General features: G+C 47.6%; 1 protein-coding gene across 1 annotated transcript in view; it reads left to right on the top strand.

Moving 5' to 3' along the window:
- The window catches only part of LOC144480397 (uncharacterized), a 49,534-nt gene extending 29,214 nt beyond the window's left edge, over positions 1-20,320 (top strand). The window contains exons 13-22 of the mRNA XM_078199802.1: positions 1,251-1,405; positions 5,976-6,109; positions 7,134-7,198; positions 8,355-8,500; positions 9,738-9,862; positions 10,967-11,025; positions 12,134-12,279; positions 13,829-13,959; positions 14,086-14,175; positions 16,837-20,320. Coding sequence (XP_078055928.1) covers positions 1,251-1,405; positions 5,976-6,109; positions 7,134-7,198; positions 8,355-8,500; positions 9,738-9,862; positions 10,967-11,025; positions 12,134-12,279; positions 13,829-13,959; positions 14,086-14,175; positions 16,837-16,860 — 1,075 coding nt within the window. The 3' untranslated portion in view covers positions 16,861-20,320. The remainder of the gene's footprint in view (positions 1-1,250; positions 1,406-5,975; positions 6,110-7,133; positions 7,199-8,354; positions 8,501-9,737; positions 9,863-10,966; positions 11,026-12,133; positions 12,280-13,828; positions 13,960-14,085; positions 14,176-16,836) is intronic.
- The last annotated feature ends 900 nt before the right edge of the window (positions 20,321-21,220 follow it).

Genomic DNA, 21,220 nt, shown 5'->3' with positions numbered 1-21,220 from the left:
ACCTTTGACCCTGTAATCCACATTTAAATTAGTCCTACCAAAATGAATCACCTCACATTTATCAGATTTTGATATCTTGCGGCGTTTGATTGTGCTGTGAATTTGAATAATTACAAGACATGGGGGAAACGATGGCCTAGTGGTTTTATTGCTAGACTATTAATCCTGAAACTCAGCTAATGTTCTGGGGACCCGGGTTCGAATCCCGCCACGGCAGCTGGTGGAATTTGAACTCAATAAAAAAAAATCTACCATGAAACCATTGTCGATTGTCGGAAAAACCCATCCGGTTCACTAATGTCCTTTAGGGAAGGAAATCTGCCGTCCTTACCCGGTCTGGCCTACATGTGACTCCAGAGCCACAGCAATGTGGTTGACTCTCAAATGCCCTCCAAGGGCAACTAGGGATGGGCAATAAATGCTGGCCCAGCCAGCGATGCCCATGTCCTGCGAATGAATGAAAACATAACAAAACTGACCATTCAAAAGCCGGACCATAGAAACATAGAAAAACTAGAGCACAAAACAGGCCCTTCGGCCCCACAAGTTGTGCCGAACATATCCCTACCTTCTAGGCCTACCTATAACCCTCCATCCTATTAAGTCACTCATCCAGGAGTCTCTTAAAAGACCTTATTGAGTTTGCCTCCAGCACCACTGACGGCAGCCGATTCCTCTCGCCCACCACCCTCTGTGTGAAAAACTTCCCCCTAACATTTTCTCTGTACCTACCCCCCAGCACCTTAAACCTGTGTCCTCTCGCAGCAGCCATTTCCACCCTGGGAAAAAGCCTCTGAGAGTCCACCCGATCTATGCCTCTCAACACCTTATATACCTCTATCAGGTCTCCTCTCATCCTACATCTCTCCAAGGAGAAAAGACCGAGCTCCCTCAGCCTATCCTCATAAGGTATGCCACTCAATCCAGGCAACATCCTTGTAAATCTCCTCTGCACCCTTTCAATCTTTTCCACATCCTTCCTGTAATGAGGCGACCAGAACTGAGCACAGTACAAAAGCCGGACCATTTGCGGTTTGAAGTTACAGTTCCCTAGATATAGGCTGGAATTTTACTGGCACACCCGCCCTGATTCCAGGGGTGGGTGAGGTTCGGAGAACGGCATTCTCCGTTGGCCTTGGGCCGCATCGTACGAACCTCGGGCGGACGCGCTGGTAAAATTCCGCCCATGGAATCAAGAGATGATTGGAATGACTTTATTAACTGGGTTGATATCATTTGTCTCATTTCAGGAAAGGATCCGTTGTTGTGGATGCTGCTGTGACTTATGACGAAGACACTGTTCCGATATCCTCTTCCGAGGCAGTGAAGGTGCTGGCCAATGAGCTGCAGAATGGCACAAATTTAGGGAACTTGACCATTATCCGTGGATCCATCCAGTCTGACAGTAAGTATAAAATGTCACAAAATAGGCAGCACATCTCAAAATGGAGGACTTGCCCCAACTGGTAGCAGTGAAGCTTGGCACAATAATTGGCATTCCAATGACATTCCGCGACAGGTGACAAGGTGGCACAATGATTAGCACCACCGCCTCACAGCGCCAGGGACCTGGGTTCAATTCCGGCCTTGGGTGACTGTCTGCGTGGAGTTTGCACGTTCTCCCCGTGTCTGCGTGGGTTTCCTCCGGGTGCTACGTTTTCCTCCCATAGTCCAAAGATGTGCAGGTTAGATGGATTGGCCATGCTAAATTACCCCCTAGTGTCAGGGGGACTAGCTGGGGTAAATGCATGGGGTGATGGGGATAGGGCCCAGGTGGGATTGTGGTCAGTGCAGACTTGATGGGCTGAATGGCCTCCTTCTGTAGGCTTCTACGATTCTTTGAAGGACGTGGAAGCTTTAAGAGTGCAAAGAAGGTTCGCCAGGTTGTTGCCTGGTCTCGAGGGCTTTGGCTATGAGGAGAGGTTGAATAAACTAGGATTGTTTTCACTGGAAAGACGGAGGCTGAGGGGAGATCCGATAGAAGTCTACAAAATTAGGAGAGGCACAGACAGGGTGGATAGTCAGAGGCTTTTTTCCCCCCAGGGTGGAAGTGTCAGGAGGCACAGGTTCAAGGTGAGAGGGGGAAAGTTTAAGGGAGATGTGCGGGGGAAGTTTTTCACGCAGAGAGTGGTGGGTGCCTGGAACGCGCTGCCAGAGGAGGTGGTGGAAGCAGATACATTAGCAACATTTTAGAGACGTCTGGGTGGGTACATGAATTGGGAGAGAATAGAGGGGTTATGGATCGAGTAAGGGCAGAAGATTTTTTTTTAGTTTAGTTAGGGTATCATGATCAGCACGGATTTGGAGGGCCAAAGGGCACGTTCCTGTGCTGTACTTTTCTTTGTTCTTTGTTCTTTGTTATTTGCCATGTTAAATTGCCCCTTAGTGTCCAAAGATGAGCAGGTTAGGTGGATTGGCCACGCTAAATTGCCCCTTAGTGTCCAAAGATGTGTAGGTTAGGTGGATTGGCCATGCTAAATTGCCCCTTAGTGTCCAAAGATGTGTAGGTTAGGTGGATTGGCCATGCTAAATTGCCCCTTAGTGTCCAAAGATGTGTAGGTTAGGTGGATTGGCCATGCTAAATTGCCCCTTAGTGTCCAAAGATGTGTAGGTTAGGTGGATTGGCCATGTTAAATTGCCCCTTAGTGTCCAAAGATGTGCAGGTTAGGTGGATTGGCCACGCTAAATTGCCCCTTAGTGTCCAAAGATGTGTAGGTTAGGTGGATTGGCCATGCTAAATTGCCCCTTAGTGTCCAAAGATGTGTAGGTTAGGTGGATTGGCCATGCTAAATTGCCCCTTAGTGTCCAAAGATGTGTAGGTTAGGTGGATTGGCCATGCTAAATTGCCCCTTAGTGTCCAAAGATGTGCAGGTTAGGTGGATTGGCCATGCTAAATTGCCCCTTAGTGTCCAAAGATGTGCAGTTTAGGTGGATTGGCCATGCTAAATTGCCCCTTAGTGTCCAAAGATGTGCAGGTTAGGTGGATTGGCCATGCTAAATTGCCCCTTAGTGTCCAAAGATGTGTGAGTTAGGTGGATTGGCCATGCTAAATTGCCCCTTAGTGTCCAAAGATGTGCAGATGAGGCGGATTAGCCATGGCAAATGTGTGGGGTTATGGGGACAGGTCAGGAGGTGGGCCTGGGTAAGATGCTCTGTCGGAGAGTTGTTGCAGCTTCAATGGGCCAAATGGCCTCCTTCCACATCATAGGAGTGCTATGTTTTTGTGGGGTTCTGTGGTCAGAGCATAGTGAGGATTCTTACAGGGAGTTATTGGAATGATCCTTCCAATACACAACAAATATATTGTAGAGGTGAAGCAGTGTTGGGGTGGGGGTCTTGGGGGTGCCGGGGGAGGGTGGGGGGGCGGTAGTTCATGTGGTATGTAAACACTGGCATTGACCGATTGGCTGAATGGTCAACTCCCGCGCTGTAAGAGCGATGTCCTTCTGTGCTTTGATTCTGTATTGAAGTGTTTACTGTGCACTTTCCAAAAATATCGGTTCTCATTCCAAATCACGCTCGTTCCATGAGTGTTTTCCATGTGATTTTCCAGACTTGCCGGAACTGCAGCAACAGGTTTTCCACTGGGCGATATGGCAATCCATTTAAATCCCCGTGAATATTGGCAGGTCTGGAAGGTCCAGCCAGCGGGAAGGTCCGGAACATTCCACCCTGTGTTTCTGCAAGGAATACCAATTCTGGGACCAATTCTGTGCACATTAATGTATTGGGAAGCACGTTTAGTGGTCACCCATTGTCGGGATTTGTAATTCTCCGGCACTCTGCTCCAGGCATTATACAGGGAATTCTGATTGGATAAATCCCAGTCCCACAAGCCTTGGTTTCCCATTCCACAATGGAAAATTGACACATGTAGTGAGGCCTCTTGACCATTGCCCCCTTTTGTGTTCCTTCCCAATCAGGGATTCAACCCTAATTGGTACCAAGCCATGCCACCTTGCTACCTCGCCACCACTTTGTGTCCACTTGAACAAGATTTGCTGCAATAATCCGTTTACCATATTCACAAGCCTGTGCCAATCCCTAACCCAATAGCAACACAACTTTCTTATTCATTCATTCGTGGGACATGTGCCTCGCTGGCTGGCCAGATTTTTCAAATTTGCTGATGACACCACCGTAGTGGGTGGATCTCCAATGATGACGAGACAGAGTACAGGAGTGAGATAGAAAATCCGGTGAACTGGTGCGGCAACAATAATCTCTCCCTCAATGTCAACAAAATGAAGAAGATTGTCATTGACTTCAGGAACATGCCCCTGTCTACAACAATGGGGACAAAGTACAAATGGTCGAGAGCTTCAAGTTTTTAGGTGTCCAGATCACCAACAACTTGTCCTGGTCCCCCCCATGCTGACACTATAGTTAAGAAAGCCCACCAACGCCTCTACTTTCTCAGAAGACTAAGGAAATTTGGCATGTCAGCTACAACTCACCAACTTTTACAGATGCACCATAGAAAGCATTCTTTCTGGTTGTATCACAACTTGGTATGGCTCCTGCTCTGCCCAAGACCGCAAGGAACTACAAAAGGTCGTGAATGTAGCCCAATCCATCATGCAAACCAACCTCCCATCCATTGACTTTATCTACACTTCCTGCTGCCTCTGCAAAGCAGCCAGCATAATTAAGGACCCCACGCACCCCGGACATTTATTGCCCATCCCTAGTTACCCTTGGAGGGCAGTTGAGAGTCAACCACATTGCTGTGGTTCTGGAGTCACATGTAGGCCAGACAGGGTAAGGATGGCAGATTCCCTTCCCTAAAGGACACTCATGAACCAGATGGGTTTTTCTGACAACCGACAATGGTTTCACGGTCATCAGTAGATTCTTAATTTCAGATTTTTAAAAATTGAACTCAAATTCCACCAGCTGCTGTGGGATTCGAACCCAGGTCCCCAGAACATTAGCTGAGTTTCCGGATTCATAATCGAGGGATAAGACCACTAGGCCATTCTCTGCTGAGTGTCTCCAGTAGCAGTATATTGTTCACTGAGCTAAGAGAAAAGAGTGGACTGCAGCGATTCGGGAAGGCTGCTCACCACCACCTTCTCCAGAGCAACTAGGGATAGGCAATAAACGCTGGCCGAGCCATGTCCCATGAATGAATAAAAAAACATTCATGCCACACTGTTGAGGTTGATGAGAATGGAAGGGTTGAATTTATGAAAGTGCGTTCCATGGGGAGATTTCCGCCATATTACCAAAGAACAAAGAAAACTATAGCACAAGAACAGGCCTTTTGGCCCTCCAAGCCTGCATCGACTATGCTGCCTGATTGAACTAAAGCCCTCTATCCTTCCGGGGACCTCTATTCCCATCCTATTCATGTATTTGTCAAGATGCCCCTTAAAAGTCACTATCATATCTGCTTCCACTACCTCCCCCGGCAGTGAATTCCAGGCGCCCACCACCCTCTGTGTAAAAAAACCTGCCTTGTACATCGCCTTTAAACCTTGCCCCTCGCACCTTAAACCTGTGCCCCCGAGTAATTGACTCTTCCACCCTGGGAAAAAGCTTCTGACTATCCACTCTGTCCATGCCTCTCATAATCTTGTAGACTTCTATCAGGTTGCCCCTCAACCTCCATCGTTCCAGTGAGAACAAACCAAGTTTCTCCGACCTCTCCTCATAGCTAATGCCCTCCATACCAGGCAACACCCTGGTAAATCTTTTCTGTACCCTCTCCAAAGCCTCCACATCCTTCTGGTAGCATGGCAACCAGAATTGAACACTATATTCCAAATGCGGCCTAACCAAGCTACAACATGACCTACCTTGTCCAGAAATGTAAAACGTAGTCGCTGGAAAACCGAGCACGTTATGCCTGTGAGTTTTTCAATCAAAATTCCCATTTGGTGATTTCCATGCCAAGACCACAGGGGCAACTAGTTAGTCATTGTCTAGTTTATTAACTGATACTGTTGTAATACCGATTCTCTGTTTTACAGCTATCACTTTGAATAATCTGAAGCCAGTCGACTTGAATATTTCCTTTGTGATAGAAGACCGGGCCTTCAAAGCGACCCTGTCCGATAAAGCTTCAAGTGAATACAAGAACCTGAGAGATTCAGTTATTACCTGGGTACGAGCTAACAAATTGCTAGTATTTTCATTTCAATTTGTCAGATTCATTTTGGAAATCTCAAACGGCCTGGATCCACGATAGAGTTTGATTTATTTTTTACTGTTGTCACATGTATTGGGATACAGTGAAAAGTATTGCTTCTTGCGCGCTATACAGACAAAGCATACCATTCATAGAGTACACAGGGGAGAAGGAAAGGGGAGGGTGCAGAAAATTGGCTGGAATTTTATCACTCCACCCACCAGGGGAATTGGATCGGGCGAGGGGCGCACAAAGATAGATTATTTATTCGTGTCACTAGTAGGCTTACATTAACACTGCGGAGATGTTATTGTGAAAATCCCCTAGTCGCCACACTCCGGCGGCTGTTCGGGTTCACTGAGAGAGAATTTAGCATGGCCAATCCACCCTAACCAGCACGTCTTTGGACTGTAGGAGGAAACCGGAGCACCCGGAGAAAACACACGCAGACACAGGGAGAACATGCAAACTCCACAGTCATCCAAGCCTGGAATTGAACCTGGGTCCCTGGCGCTGTGAGGCAGCAGTGCTAACCACTGTGCCACCGTGCCACCCTGGAAAAGTCTGTTGACCTCGGGTGGGATTTTACGGTCTCGGGATGAGCGAGGCCTTAAAACCCCGCCCAAAGTGCTGCAGTTATTAATAGGGTGATAATGTGTGATTCAAAAGTCTGACGGCAGCAGGGAAGAAGCTGTTCTTGACTCGGTTGGTACGTGACCTCAGACTTTTGTATCTTTTTCCCGACGGAAGGAGGTGGAAGAGAGAATGTCCGGGGTGCGTGGGGTCCTTGATTATGCTGGCTGCTTTTCCGAGGCAGCGGGAAGTGTAGACAGAGTCAATGGATGGGAGGCTGGTTTGCGTGATGGACTGGGCTACGTTCACAACCCTTTGTAGTTCCTTGTGGTCTTGGGCAGAGCAGGAGCCATACCAAGCTGTGATACAACCAGAAAGAATGCTTTCTATGGGTTTGTGCAACTGACTTTCTCTCTCGATTTTACAGCTTGAGTCAGTTCTCAAATCGGGATTCGATGAAAATGTGCTGCCCAACTCAAGCGTTACGTTCCGGTATGTCCACTTTAATCAGGAGGGTTTTGGAGATTGTCAAACATACAGCTCTTTGGGATGTCTTTCCTAGGAGGGGCTAATGTTTCAGCAAATAATTGTAAAGTTAAAGTTTATTTATTATTAGTCACAAGTAAGGCTTCCATTAACGCTGCAATGAAGTTACTGTGAAATCCCCCTAGTCGCCACATTCCTGTTCGGGTCAATACACCTAACCAGCCTGTCTTCATTACTGACAGCCCATTGACAACAGGGGGAAGGTGAAGGCCTTGTGGTATTATCGCTAGATTATTAATCCAGAAACTAATGTTCAGCTTCAGGTCCCGCCACGGCAGGTGGTGGAATTTGAATTCAATTTTTAAAAATCTGGAATTAAGAATCTACTGATGACCATGAAACCATCGTCGGAAAAACCCCATCTGGTTCACTAATGTCCATTAGGGAAGGAAATTTGCAGCCCTTACCCAGTCTGGCCTACATGTGACTCCAGAGCCACAGCAGTGTGGTTGACTCTCAACTGCCCTTGGGCAGCTAGCGATGGGCAATAAATGTTGGCACAGCCAGTGACGCCCATGCCCCATGAATGAATGAAAAAAAACCATGTCGGTCAGAATGAACACTTTCCCTTGAGTAAGTCTTGCAGGTGAATAACTGGGTGTTTGAATAAACAGATTTGCCAACTCATCTCATTTCAAGTTAAGGCGCGGTGGCACAGCGGTCAGCGCTGCTGCCTCACAGCGCCAGGGAGCTGGGTTTGATTCCTGGCTTGGGTCACTGTCTGTGCGGAGTTTGCACGTTCTCCCCATATCTGCGTGGGTTTCTTCCGGGTGCTCCGGTTTCCTCCCACAGTCTGAAAGATGTGCAGGTTAGGTGGATTGGCCGGGCTAAATTCTCCCTCAGTGTACCCGAACAGGTGCCGGAGTGTGGTGACTAGGGGATTTTCACAGTAAATCTACTTGCGACTAATAAATAAACTTTAAGAATGAAAACATCCCACCGGCCCTATTCTATTTTACGATTGCCAGTTTCCTCAGACTTTTGATTCCAATCCTGATGCTCATTTAATGAAATGTTGTAAGTGGGTCTCTAGAAAGAGATGTTAAATGACTTAGCGAATCTACCCAGCAATGACTCAATATCATGTTTCTGTCACTTTCAGTGATAGTTCGACAATGGTGCAGGTGGACGCACGTATCCAGATCAATACGACCAAAGTAGAAGACCGGCCTTTCCTGCGTGATCTCATTGTTAATAATGTTAACACTTCGGGTTTTGATATCATCAAATCCTCCGTTCAAATAAATGGTAAGTGCCACTTTGTGTAAGTGCGGAGTTGCGTTTATATATAACACCTTGTCACATGGACCCAGGAACATCTCACTGTGCAAAGATAAATCGACTCAAAGTCCAGAGATTGCTGTTGTGTAGGAACACAACGACAATCTTTCTTACACGGGGAGATTCAAATCAAAACTGTTAACTTTTTTTTCTATTAAAGTTCATTTTAAAGTTTATTTATTAGTGTCACGAGCAGGCTTGCATTAACACTGCAGTGGAGTTACTGTGAAAATCCCCTAGTCGCCACACTCCGGCGCCTGTTCGGGTACACTGAGGGAGAATTTAGCACGGCCAATGCACCCTAACCAGCACGTCTTTTGGACTGCAATTTAGTATTAGTCATGGACAAGGTATTTCCCCGTTGCCAAAGCATTTCCTGACAATAAGAAAACTGTTCACTGGATCACATGTTGAATATTATTTCTTCGCAATGTAAAAGGAAGAATTTACGATCATAATTACCCTTATTGAGATTCTGGACCCTGGTCTCAGAATCAACTACATCACTATCCACCTTGACAATAAATCTATTATATTGTGGTCACTCATCCCCGAAGGTTCTCTCACAACTAAGTTGCTGAGTAAGAAGTCTCACAACACCAGGTTAAAGTCCAACAGGTTTAATTGGTAGCACGAGCTTTCAGAGCGCCGCTCCTTCATCAGGTGCCCCTTCATCATCACTTACCTGATGAAGGAGCGGCGCTCCTAAATCTCGTGCTACCAAATAAACCTGTTGGACTTTAACCTGGTGTTGCGAGACTACTTACTGTGTCCACCCCAGTCCAACGCCGGCAACTCCACATCATGGCGACTACTAAATTGCCAACTAATCCTTTCTCCTTTCCACCTAACCTGCACATCTTTGGACTTTGGGAGGAAACTGGAGCACCCGGAGGAAACCCACGCAGAGAAAAGGGGGAATATGCAGACTCCACACAGACAATCATCCGAGGTGGAATCGAACTTGGGTCCATGGCGCTGTGAGGCAGCAGTGCAAACCACACATTATCTGCCGTCCTTACCCGGTGTGGCCTACATGTAACTCCAGAGCCACAGCAATGTGGTTGACTCTCAACTGCCCTCAGGCAACTAGGGATGGGCAATAAATGCTGGCCCAGCCAGCAACACACATTTAGTTGAGGAGAGGTTGAGCCTTATATATGTACCTTTAGGCTTGATATATGTGTGATGTCTCTTTCCCCAGGTGAAGAAGTTGCAGCCTCGAAGTTTCCCCTGCTGTTCCGCTTTCCAAATCTCAATTTTAACAGTGCTCTGAGTGACAGATCAAGCACTCCGTTCAAACAACTCAGCACCAACATAACGAGAGTGGTGAGTACTGAGGACAGACCTGGACGCTGTGTAAAGATAGAGTGAAAATTCCAAAACTGAGGAATATTTAACAATAATATCATCGCCATATTTATGTCATAGAGACTTTTGTAACCTCCCCCCGAACCCCCCACCCCCCCGAACCCCTTCCCCAGGCTCCACGGTGTGCCGGAGGCAACTCAAAGAACAAAGAACAAAGAACAATACAGCACAGGAACAGGCCCTTCGGCCCTCCAAGCCCGCGCCGCTCCCTGGTCCAAACTAGACCATTCTTTTGTATCCCTCCATTCCCACTCCGTTCATGTGGCTATCTAGATAAGTCTTAAGCGTTCCCAGTGTGTCCGCCTCCACCACCTTGCCCGGCAGCGCATTCCAGGCCCCCACCACCCTCTGTGTAAAATATGTCCTTCTGATATCCGTGTTAAACCTCCCCCCACCTCACCTTGAACCTATGACCCCTCGTGAACGTCACCACCGACCTGGGGAAAAGCTTCCCACCGTTCACCCTATCTATGCCTTTCATAATTTTATACACCTCTATTAGGTCACCCCTCATCCTCCGTCTTTCCAGGGAGAACAACCCCAGTTTACCCAATCTCTCCTCATAACTAAGCCCTTCCATACCAGGCAGCATCCTGGTAAACCTCCTCTGCACTCTCTCTAAAGCCTCCACGTCCTTCTGGTAGTGTGGTGACCAGAACTGGGCGCAGTATTCCAAATGCGGCCGAACCAACGTTCTATACAACCGCCATTGGACTTTCCAGTCCCGCCGATACCTACAGCATTTTGCAAGGCTCGCTCATCCCACCACATGGAAACCCATCGCAGGGATGGAGGGGGTCGACTTCGGCAGGACTGGAAGATCCCGCCGGCAGGAAGGTCTGGAAAATCCCACCCCTCCGCTTATTATAGTCCGATGTTTGTGACAAAAAAATAGACAGGATTCATCTTATCAAAGACAGCAGAAAATGCAATCAGGTGGAATTTTTGAGTCAGATGCAAAGGGCTGAATGTTTAAGCCAGTGAGTTTGAAACCAGTGCTTATTGTTGGTGCTTTGCTTGTGGTTATATCAGATGATTTGACATCATTTTCTTGTGATGTAGGTGAATAAAATCTTTGCCAGCAATCCTAACTACATTGAGTTCATCATCAACGGATTCAGGTAAATACCATTCTCATTCCACACTTGGACAGAATGAAAATATGAACATAACTGATATTTTGATTTGATTTGATTTATTATTGTCACATGTATTAGTATACAGCGAAAAGTATTGTTTCTTGCGCAGACAAAGCATACCGCTCATAGAGAAGGAAAGGAGAGAGTGCAGAATGTAGTGTTACAGTCATAGCTAGGGTGTAGAGAAAGATCAGCTTAGTGCGAGGTAGGCCCATTCAAAAGTCCGACAGCAGCAGGGAAGAAGCTGTTCTTGAGTCGGTTGGTATGTGACCTCAGATTTTTGTCTCTTTTTTCCAACGAAGGTGGGAAGAGCGAATGTCCGGGGTGCGTGGGGTCCTTAATTATACTGGCTGCTTTGCCGAGGCAGCGGGAAGTGTAGACAGAGTCAATGGATGGGAGGCTGGTTTGCGTGACGGATTGGGCTACATTCACAACCCCTTGTAGTTTCTTGCGGTCTTGGGCAGAGCAGGAGCCATACCAAGCTGTGATACACCCAGAAAGAATGCTTTCTATGGTGAATCTGTAAAAGTTGGTGAGAGTCGTAGCTGACATGCCAAATTTCCTTAGTCTTCTGAGAAAGTAGAGGTGTTAGTGGGCTTTCTTAACTATAGTGTCGGCATGGGGGGACCAGGACAGGTTGTTGGTGATCTGGACACCTAAAAACCTGAAGCTCTCGACCATTTCTACTTTGTCCCCATTGATGTTGACAGGGGCATGTTCTCCTTTACGCTTCCTGAAGTCAATGACTATCTCCTTTTTGTTGACATTGAAGGAGAGGTTATTGTCGCTGTACCAGTTCACCATGTTGGCACACACTGTAGTGGGTAAGGTCAGCATGCTTTTCTTATTAAGATGTCCAGCACAATCCAATTGATGGTGTTGGCACCTGACCCTCTAAGTTCGGCCGGCAAGAATCAGACCATTCTTTTCTCAGCCTCTGAAAAGTTAAGTAAAGGTGCGTGCTTTACCCCCCCTCGGCCACCAGTATCAAGGCAAAGTGGACAGGTTCCATCAAGAGAGGAAGGAAATTGCGTCTTATCTATTGTGTCTTAACCACATAGTCAATTTCTCTCTTTTTCCAACTATCTAGGGCTGGATCTGTTGTGTCTAATGTAGATGTAGTATTCACAAATGGAACGATGGAAAACTCGAGTGTCATTGATACAATCGTCAAAAATGAGAATGTCTTCCGTGACGCCAAGTTAGATTTGGACGTCAACTCCCTGACTGGCACACGTATGTTAACTTTAAAAATTACGCTTCCTTCTCTTTGATTTGATTTGATTTATTATTGTCACATGTATTCGTATGCAGTGAAAAGTATTGTTCCTTGCGCGCTATACAGTCAAAGCATACCATTCATAGAGAAGGAAAGGAGAGGGTGCAGAATGTAGTGTTACAGTCATAGCTAGGGTGTAGAGAAAGATCAACTTAATGCGAGGTAGGTCCATTCAAAAGTCTGATGGCAGCAGGGAAGAAGCTGTTCTTGCGTCGGTTGGTATGTGACTTTTGTATCTTTTTCCCAACGGAAGAAGGTGGAAGAGAGAATGTCCGGGGTGCGTGGGGTCCTTAATTATGCTGGCTGCTCGTCCGAGACAGCGGAAAGTGTAGACAGAGTCAATGGATGGGAGGCTGGTTTGCGTGATGGTCTGGCTTCGTCCACGACCTTTTGTAGTTTCTTGCGGTCTTGGGCAGAGCAGGAGCCCATACCAAGTTGTGATACATCCGGAAAGGATGCTTTCTTTGGTGCATCTGTAAATGTTGGTGAGAGTTGTAGCTGACATGCCAAATTTCCTTAGTCTTCTGAGAAAGTAGAGGCGTTGGTGGGCTTTCTTAACTAGAGTGTTGGCATGGGGGCCTTGCATTATTCTGTGACATTTTACCATTACCTGGAGTATTGTGTGCAGTTTTGGTGTCCTTATCTGAGGAAGGATGCCCTTGCTATAGAGGGAGCGCAGCGAAGGTTTACCAGGCTGATTCCTGGGATGGCAGGTCTGTCATATGAGGAGAGACTAAGTCGGTTAGAATTATATTCACTGGAGTTTAGAAGAGTGAGAGGGGATCTCATAGAAACTTATAAAATTCTAACAGAGTTAGACAGGATAGATTCAGAAAGAATGTTCCCGATGGTGGGGGAGTCCAGAACTAGGGGTCATAGTTTAAGGATAAGGGGTAAACCTTTTAGCACTGAGGTGAGGAGAAATTTCTTCACCCAGAGGGTGGTGAATGTGTGGAATTCACTCCCATAGAAAATAGTTGAGACCAAAACGCAGTGTGATTTCAAGAAGAAATTAGATATAGCTCTTGGGGCTAAAGGGATATGAGGGGGGTGGGGAGGGGGGATCAAGATATTGAATTTGATGATCAGCCATGATCAAAATGAATGGCTCGAAGGGTCGAAGTTCGAATGGCCTCCTCCTGCCTCTAGTTTCTATATTTTTATGGGTGGGATTTTACGGCCTTGCTCGGGCAAGACCGGAAATTCTCGCCCGAGGTCAGCGGAGATTTCCATTGTCAGGCCCTCACCCGCTCCGATTCCATGGCAGGCCAGGTTGTAGAGTTCCGGCGTATGTTTCTATGTGTAGGTTAGGTGGATTGGCCATGCTAAATTGCCCCTTAGTGTCCCAACATGTGTGGGTTCGGGGAGTTAGCGGGGTAAATACGTGGGGTTATAGGGTTAGGGCCTGGGCGGGGTGCTCTGTCGGAGTGTCGGTGCAGACTTGATGGGCCGAATGGGATTCTGAAAATGCTCGGGTGGGTTGAACACAATTCTTTCTGTTCACAGCTACCAGTACGCCTTCAACGCCAAGCACAGTTAACCAGCCAGCCCCACCAAAACCCTTCCCAGGGTTTGCCATTGCAATCATTGTTTTGTGTGCTCTCGCGATCATCGCACTCCCATTCCTCATCGTGCTGGTGAGTTAAAATGAAACCTCCTGCTTTGGACGTGAGTCCACGCACACACACACACGCAACCATCACGGCAACACTTTCAACAGAGCACAGCGAATCTAACCGTACCTTCTCCTTCCTTCCCTGCAGTTCGTTAAGACCGGCTACTGCTCCAAAGTGGCAAACGCCTTCAGGCTGGAGTCTCCTGACGATTTGGACCTGAAACTTCCCATGTTTGGAGTAAGTGCCAGTTCTGCCTTGTTCGGTAATGGGGCTGGGCAGGGTGGGGGGGGGGGTCTGGAATGTGCTGCCTAGGGGGGCAGTAGTAGAGGCAGGAAACATCACAATCTTTAAAAAGCACTCAAAATGTCATAACATTTACAGTTTAACATGTAAAGTTTTGGTCTCCTTACTTGAGAAAGGATATACTGGCACTGGAGGGGGTGCAGAGGAGATTCACCAGGTTGATTCCGGAGTTGAGAGGGTTGGCTTATGAGGAGAGACTGAGTAGACTAGGGCTATACTCATTGGAATTCAGAAGAATGAGGGGAGATCTTACAGAAACATATAAGATTATGAAGGGAATAGATAAGATAGAAGCAGGAAAGAAGTTTCCACTGGCGGGTGAAACTAGAACTAGGGGGCATGGCCTCAAAATAAGGGGGAGCAGATTTAGGACTGAGTTGAGGGGGAACTTCTTCACCCAAAGGGTTGTGAATCTGTGGAATTCCCTGCCCAGTGAAGCAGTTGAGGCTACCTCATTGAATGTTTTTAAGGCAAGGATAGATAAATTTTTGAACAGTAAAGGAATTAAGGGTTATGGTGAGCGGGCGGGTAAGTGGAGCTGAGTCCACGAAAAGATCAGCCATGATCTTATTGAATGGTGGAGCAGGCTCGAGGGGTCAGATGGCCTACTCCTGCTCCTAGTTCTTATGTTAACATTCAAGGCTATGGGCCAAGTGTTGGAAAGTGGGAGTAGCGTATCATAGAATCCCTACAGTGCAGAAGGAGGCCTTTCGGCCCATCAAGTCTGTACCGACCACAACCCCACCCAGGCCCTATCCCCGTAGCCCCACATAGTTACCCTGCTAGTCCCCCGGAAACTAAGGGGGCAATTTAGCATGGCCAATCAACCTAACCCGCACATCTTTGGAGTGTGGGAGGAAACCGGAGCACCCGGAGGAAACCCACGCAGACACGGGGAGAATGTGCAAACTCCACACAGACAATGACCCAATGCCGGAATTGAACCTGGGTTCCTGGCGCTGTGAGGCAGCAGTGCTAACCACTGTGCCACAGTGCCGCCCGGTAGATTTAGTGTAGTTTTGTTGATGGGCCGAGGGGCTTCTTCTGTGCTGTACGAATTCATGAGTCTAGCCACATCTAAACTCAGGAAGACCAGAATGGAAATTTCCCTTTCGCTATTACAATGGGTAAAAGAGTCATCTTGGGCACCTCTGCTATTGGCTCAGCTTGGAGTGGGCAGCCGATGTGGGCAGCTCACAGGAGTGGGCACCCTGGTAGCTTCTTCGTGAACTGCAGGAAGGCGCAAGCTGACCCTAAATGACACGGTGGCACAGTGGTTAGCACTGCTGCCTCACAGCACCAGGGACCCGGTTTCAATTCTGGCCTCAGATGAACGTCTGCATGGAGTTTGCACGTCCTCCCCGTGTCTGCGTGGGTTTCCTCCGGGTGCTCCGGTTTCCTCCCACACTCCAAAGATGGAATTGTTGTAGAAACCCTATAGTGCAGAAGGAGGCCATTCGGCCCATCGAGTTTGCACCGTCCACAATCCCATCCAGGCCCTATCCCCATAACCCCATGCATTTACCCTAGCTAGTTCCCCTGGCACTAAGGGGCAATTTAGCATGGACAATGCACCTAACCTGCACATCTTTGGACTGTGGGAGGAAACCGGAGCACCCGGGAGGAAACCCACGCAGACATGGGGAGAATGTGCAAACTCCACACAGACAGCGACCCGAGGCCAGAATTGAACCTGGGACCCTGGCGCTGTGAGGCAGCAGTGCTAATCACTGTGCCACCCGTGAGGTGAGGTGGATTGGCCGGGCTAAATTGACCGTTAGTGTCAGGGGGATTAGCCCGGTAAATAAGTGTGGTTGTCAGTGCATGCTCGATGGTCTGAATTGCCTCCTGCTGCACTGTAGGGATTCTGTTCAATGAAGATCTTGGTCTCCCTCTGAAACTCAGTGCTGAGAGTCACAATCGCCGGAATTCTACCGCCCGGCCTGCTACATTTCCATTGTTCGCCCCTCGGAGTAGGCGAGGGTTGGACAATGGAAATGTCCGTTGATCCCGGGCTCGATTTTCCAGCCTCTGGCCAAGCGAGGCCGTGAAATCTCACCCAAAATATTTTCTGGGATTCAAACAGTGGAGAGAAGTGGGCTCCGGTACAAATCGGGGTCCTAATGACATGCATTGGCACTCCGATCGAGGGTAGTGGCTCAGGACATTTCCATACATTCAGGGCACTCTATAAATACAAGTTGGTGCTATTGAGAAGGGCCAAGGGAAAAACTGTTCTAATTGTTGCTTTGGAGGAACCCACATTAGTTCTGCTAACGGGGCCTTGCCTTCAGAATGACAGGGATTGAGTTTATTTACAGTTGAGTTGGATGGATTATTGGTAGATCGGGGAGCTGCGGGTTAGGGAAGTGGAGTTAAACCCCCAACCAGATGAGTCACAATCTTGTTGAATGGTGGAGCAGGTTTGAAGAGCCAAATGGCCTACCCTTGCCCCCTGGGTGCGGCATTCCTGTAACCTCCCGGCCACCGGGATCAAGCCTGCTGATTCGGGTGGGGAGAACATTATCAGCCAGCCTATCGGCCGATGTCTCAATGCATCGCAGATTTAACCCTGGTTCATCTGTCTCACTTTAGGGACGATCGTACAACTTCCAATGACGGGATGCCAAGGAGAGTTGACAACGTGTACCTCAGCTTGAGAAAGAGGCATGGATTAAGAAGAACACACATGAAGGCTATTGATGACAACACTTAACGAACAGACTGCCCGAACTAACTCAACACACGCACAACCGTGCATCACCCTCTCACTCCAGGATTAATCTTTCACGACAAGATGGCCGTCTTCTCGAAGCGGGTAGTTATTTATGCGGCCACTGGACACTTTCACCAGGCTGGTAAAGCCATGCTTTGTGAGGTTGCCCCGGGCACCGGCTCTCCAATATTCCTTTGTGTTGGTAGTTCGTTTCTGTTGACTGTGTGTATATCTTTTTAATCTCCACACACTCCCCCTCTCCCCCGACCTCCATTTCCCCCCCCCCCAACCCCTTAGCTTAATTATTCCTTTGTGTCGCTGTACTTTGAAGTCGAGTGAAAACTCACAACAGAGAGATTCACGCACTACGTATTTGCAAACGAGTGGGTTATATTTTTTTGCTCACCTTTATTATTATAAACAGCTTCTATCAAGCGGTAACTCATGCCCGATGAAACTGTAACCCTATTTAAGAGAGTACCTCATCCCTGGCACTGTTTCCCAAGCCCGAACTCGGCAGAATCCTCCGAAGAACTTGCTGGGCGATGGAGAGACGTGAAGGTTAGGACGTCAGTGGGAAAAGCGCAGCAATTGATTGCTGGATGTAAGGGTGAAGGTGAAATGACGGTACTAAGCGGGAGCACGTCCGCGCGAGGTGGAATTCTCTCGTTTGCCGATGCGAGTGGGACTTCTGTCTTCAGTACTAGGAATCAGGAGATCCCGATAGGCATCACTTCATCAAGGATGCTCTGAGGGATTCTGACGCTCGCTGTCTCCCGTGGGCCCGGGAACACGACGCGGGTGGAAGGGTGGCTTGAACGCAACCAAACGTTCTCTGATATTCAAGAGGACGGACAATATTTGCACATGACGCTGCTGTTCCTCCTGTCCTAACTCCACCACTTACCCTTAGCGCCATGTGTTGCCATTGTCACAACGGGGGATAGTGCAGGCAGCAAGATATTAAAAAAAAGCTAAACAACCACAGTAACCTCATCAAAAAAGGAGATTGTTCAAACCAAGATCCTCCCTCACCCCCAATCCTTTGAGAAGTGGATTTAGTGATCAGGCACTGACAGGGCCAGAGAATATCCATGATCTTCCCGATCTTCTGTCTTAGCCCTTTTTTTATTGCCAAAGACTTGCGAAGGTGGCCACCCTTTGTCTGTTGAACTCTTGTGTCGCGAGCTTACTTGAGCAACCAAAGGGGCCATCGGAAATAGGCAGGGGAACGCTGGCGGGCAGCGAGGATGTGGCGAGGTGCGCCATCTTGCACGGGCTTCTGGGGCCCAGGTGCAAGGATGCAAATGCTTGACGCATCGGCTAATTGGAATTTTCCTCTCGGCCCGTGGGGGAGGGGGGGGAAGAGGTCAGCTGTTTGCGTAGCGAAGCCAGTTAGCGTTAACTGCTCGCGCACCAACACAAGGGCAAGACCCAGCTGTCCAGCATGAGTGAGCCAATGATATGAGGCACACTCGCGTTGCCACTGGTGCTAATCTGCAACAAAGGGACAAAAGAAAATTTAAGTCAGATCGTACGGTCTTTTCTCGTGATGATTATTTACTTCCTGACATAGATTGTGCTAATATTTAAGGATCTTTGTTCTTATGATTATATATTGTCATTAGTCATTGTGAAATTCTATTAAGATCAGGGATGCAAATGTTGATTCCAATTTGCATTGTGATTATGTTATCAGTAGATTTGCACTGCAAAACAGACTGTGCCCTTCCAACATTGATCTTTTCGAGATCTGTTTCTCTGTGTTCATAAAACCAACAGTGCAGAAGGAGGCCATTTGGCCCATCGAACCTGTACCGACAACAATCCTACCCAGGTCCAATCCCAAAATGGATCGAATTTGGAAAAGACCATCATGCTCTGGGTTGTCCGAGGCGCCTCAGCTGGTGTGTCTTCTTGGATAACTTACAATGAAATACAAACCAGTCACTTACAAACTATGTCAACGCGAAGAATGTTTTGCCACTTTGGAAATATTTAAGCCTCCTTAAGAATCTCAGTCACTCAAAGCCTTAACAAATCCTCTCCCCAAATCTCAGGACAGAACCGGTTCACGACTGGTCAAAACCGGTTTCTAAATTGAACTGTGTGGAAGAGGCCAGGGCTAACATTGCTGAGGCATAGCTTGCTTTCTAAGGGATAACCGGTTTGGCAACTTCTCCCAGAAAGTATTTGCGTTTATTCCTGCCCAACCCTTGTTGTGCTGTTGTCGGTGCCGACTGCGGTGGAGATACTCAGAACTCCTAGCCACCCTATGTCTGCTTTGCAGTGGCGGTCACGCCGTAATGTGGATCACTCATCGTAGGGCGGTGGCTATAAGATCCTGGTGGCATGGGCGGCACGGTGGCACAGTGGTTAGCACTGCTGCCTCACAACTCCAGGGACCCAGGTTCGATTCCGGCCTTGGGTCACTGTCTGTGCGGAGTCTACACGTTCTCCCCGTGTCTGCGTGGGTTTCCTCCGGTTTCCTCCCACAGACCGAAAGTCGTGCGGGTTAGGTGCTAAATTCTCCCTCAGTGCACCCGAACAGGCGCCGGAATGTGGCGACTGGGGGATTTTCACAGTAACTTCATTGCAGCGTTAATGTAAGCCCACTTGAAAAGTAAAAGTTTAAAGTTTATTTATTAGTCACAAGTAAGGCTTACATTAACACTGCAATGAGGTTCGATTCCGACTTGAGTCCCTGTCTGTGCGGAGTCTGCACGTTCTCCCCATGTCTGCATGGGTTTCCTCCGGGTGCTCCGGTTTCCTCCAAAAGACGTGTTGGTTAGGTGTGTTGGCCGTGCTAAATTCTCCCTCAGTGTAACCCGAACAGGCGCCGGAGTGTGGCGACTAGGGGATTTTCACAGTAACTTCATTGCAGTGTTAATGTAAGCTTACTTGTGACACTAATAAATAAGCTTTAAAACTTAATATGTATTGGCTGAGGGATTTGTTAAAAAGGTACAGGCTTTGCAATAAAGTGTGCACAGTGCGCTTGCACACTGCTTACAACCATGTGAACTAAATCAGACAAAACCACGCAAGCTGGTGGATTCATCAACTACCTTAACTATCATCCCGATAATGACATGAATGAATTTACAGAGACTGACGCTAAAATTAATCTTAAAAAGTAGCGTTCTGAGGTTGAACGCAAAAGTATTTACTTTCATTTACTCTTATCGTCTGAAACGCTAAGATTGATCAGAATTATGTATTTTTATTAAGTACTTATCAGAGTTCCGAGGATGCTTCACTGTAAACAAACATGTAACCCACAAAATATATTTTTCAGACCTCATTGTTTTTTTTTGTGTAAATGCGTTGTACTTTTAAATAAATTTTTCTTACAAATCAGGACTGGTGACGTTTGTAGCTAATCTTTTGGTTTAAGCGTGTATCTTTTCCTTTTTGTGTCTCTCAAATCAGAGGTTTTCCAACAAGTGGTTCCTTGACTTAGCTCCCTTTGTTGCATACGGTTAGACAACACGGACTCCTTTTGTGACTCCATAGATATAGGAGCAGAATTAGGAAATTTGGCCCATCGGGTCTGCTCTGCCATTCGATCATGAGTTTCTCAACCCCATTATCTCGCCATTTCCTCATAACCTTTGATCCCCATACCAATCAAGAACCTATCTATCTCTGTCTTAAAGACACTCAATGACCCGGCCTCCACAGCCCTCGGTGGCAATGAATTCCACAGATTCACCACCCTCTGGCTGAAGAAATTCCTCCTCATCTCAGTTCTAAAGGGTCGTCCCTTTACTTTGAGGCTGTCCCCTAGTCTCTCCCACCAGTGGAAACATCTTCCCCACGTCCACTCTATCCAGGCCTTTCAGTGTTCTGTAAGTTTCAATGAGATCCCTCCCTCATCCTTCGAAACTCCAGCGAGTACAGACCCAGAGTCCTCAAACACTCCTCGTACGTCAAGCCTTTCCTTCCCGGGATCATCCTCGTGAACCTCCTCTGGACCCTTTCCAAGACCAGCACATCCTTCCTTAGATACGGGCCCAGAATTGCTCACAATATTCCAAATGTACAAATATACAGAATGACTCATTGTGTATCTAAAGCGTACCCGTGACTTAGTTAGAAATTGTCTGAAGCATTCATCATATTCGGCTGGGTGGGGCAGTGTACTTGTGTCCTAAATGTGTGTGGAAGTAAAAAGTCCCCCCAGCTCCTTTTACAGATGCACCATAGAAAGCATTCTTTCTGGTTGTATCACAGCTTGGTATGGCTCCTGCTCTGCCCAAG

Source organism: Mustelus asterias, chromosome 29 (genome assembly GCF_964213995.1).
Source record: "Mustelus asterias chromosome 29, sMusAst1.hap1.1, whole genome shotgun sequence".
Lineage (NCBI taxonomy): Eukaryota > Metazoa > Chordata > Chondrichthyes > Carcharhiniformes > Triakidae > Mustelus > Mustelus asterias.
This window is presented reverse-complemented; position numbering and strand designations above follow the sequence as displayed.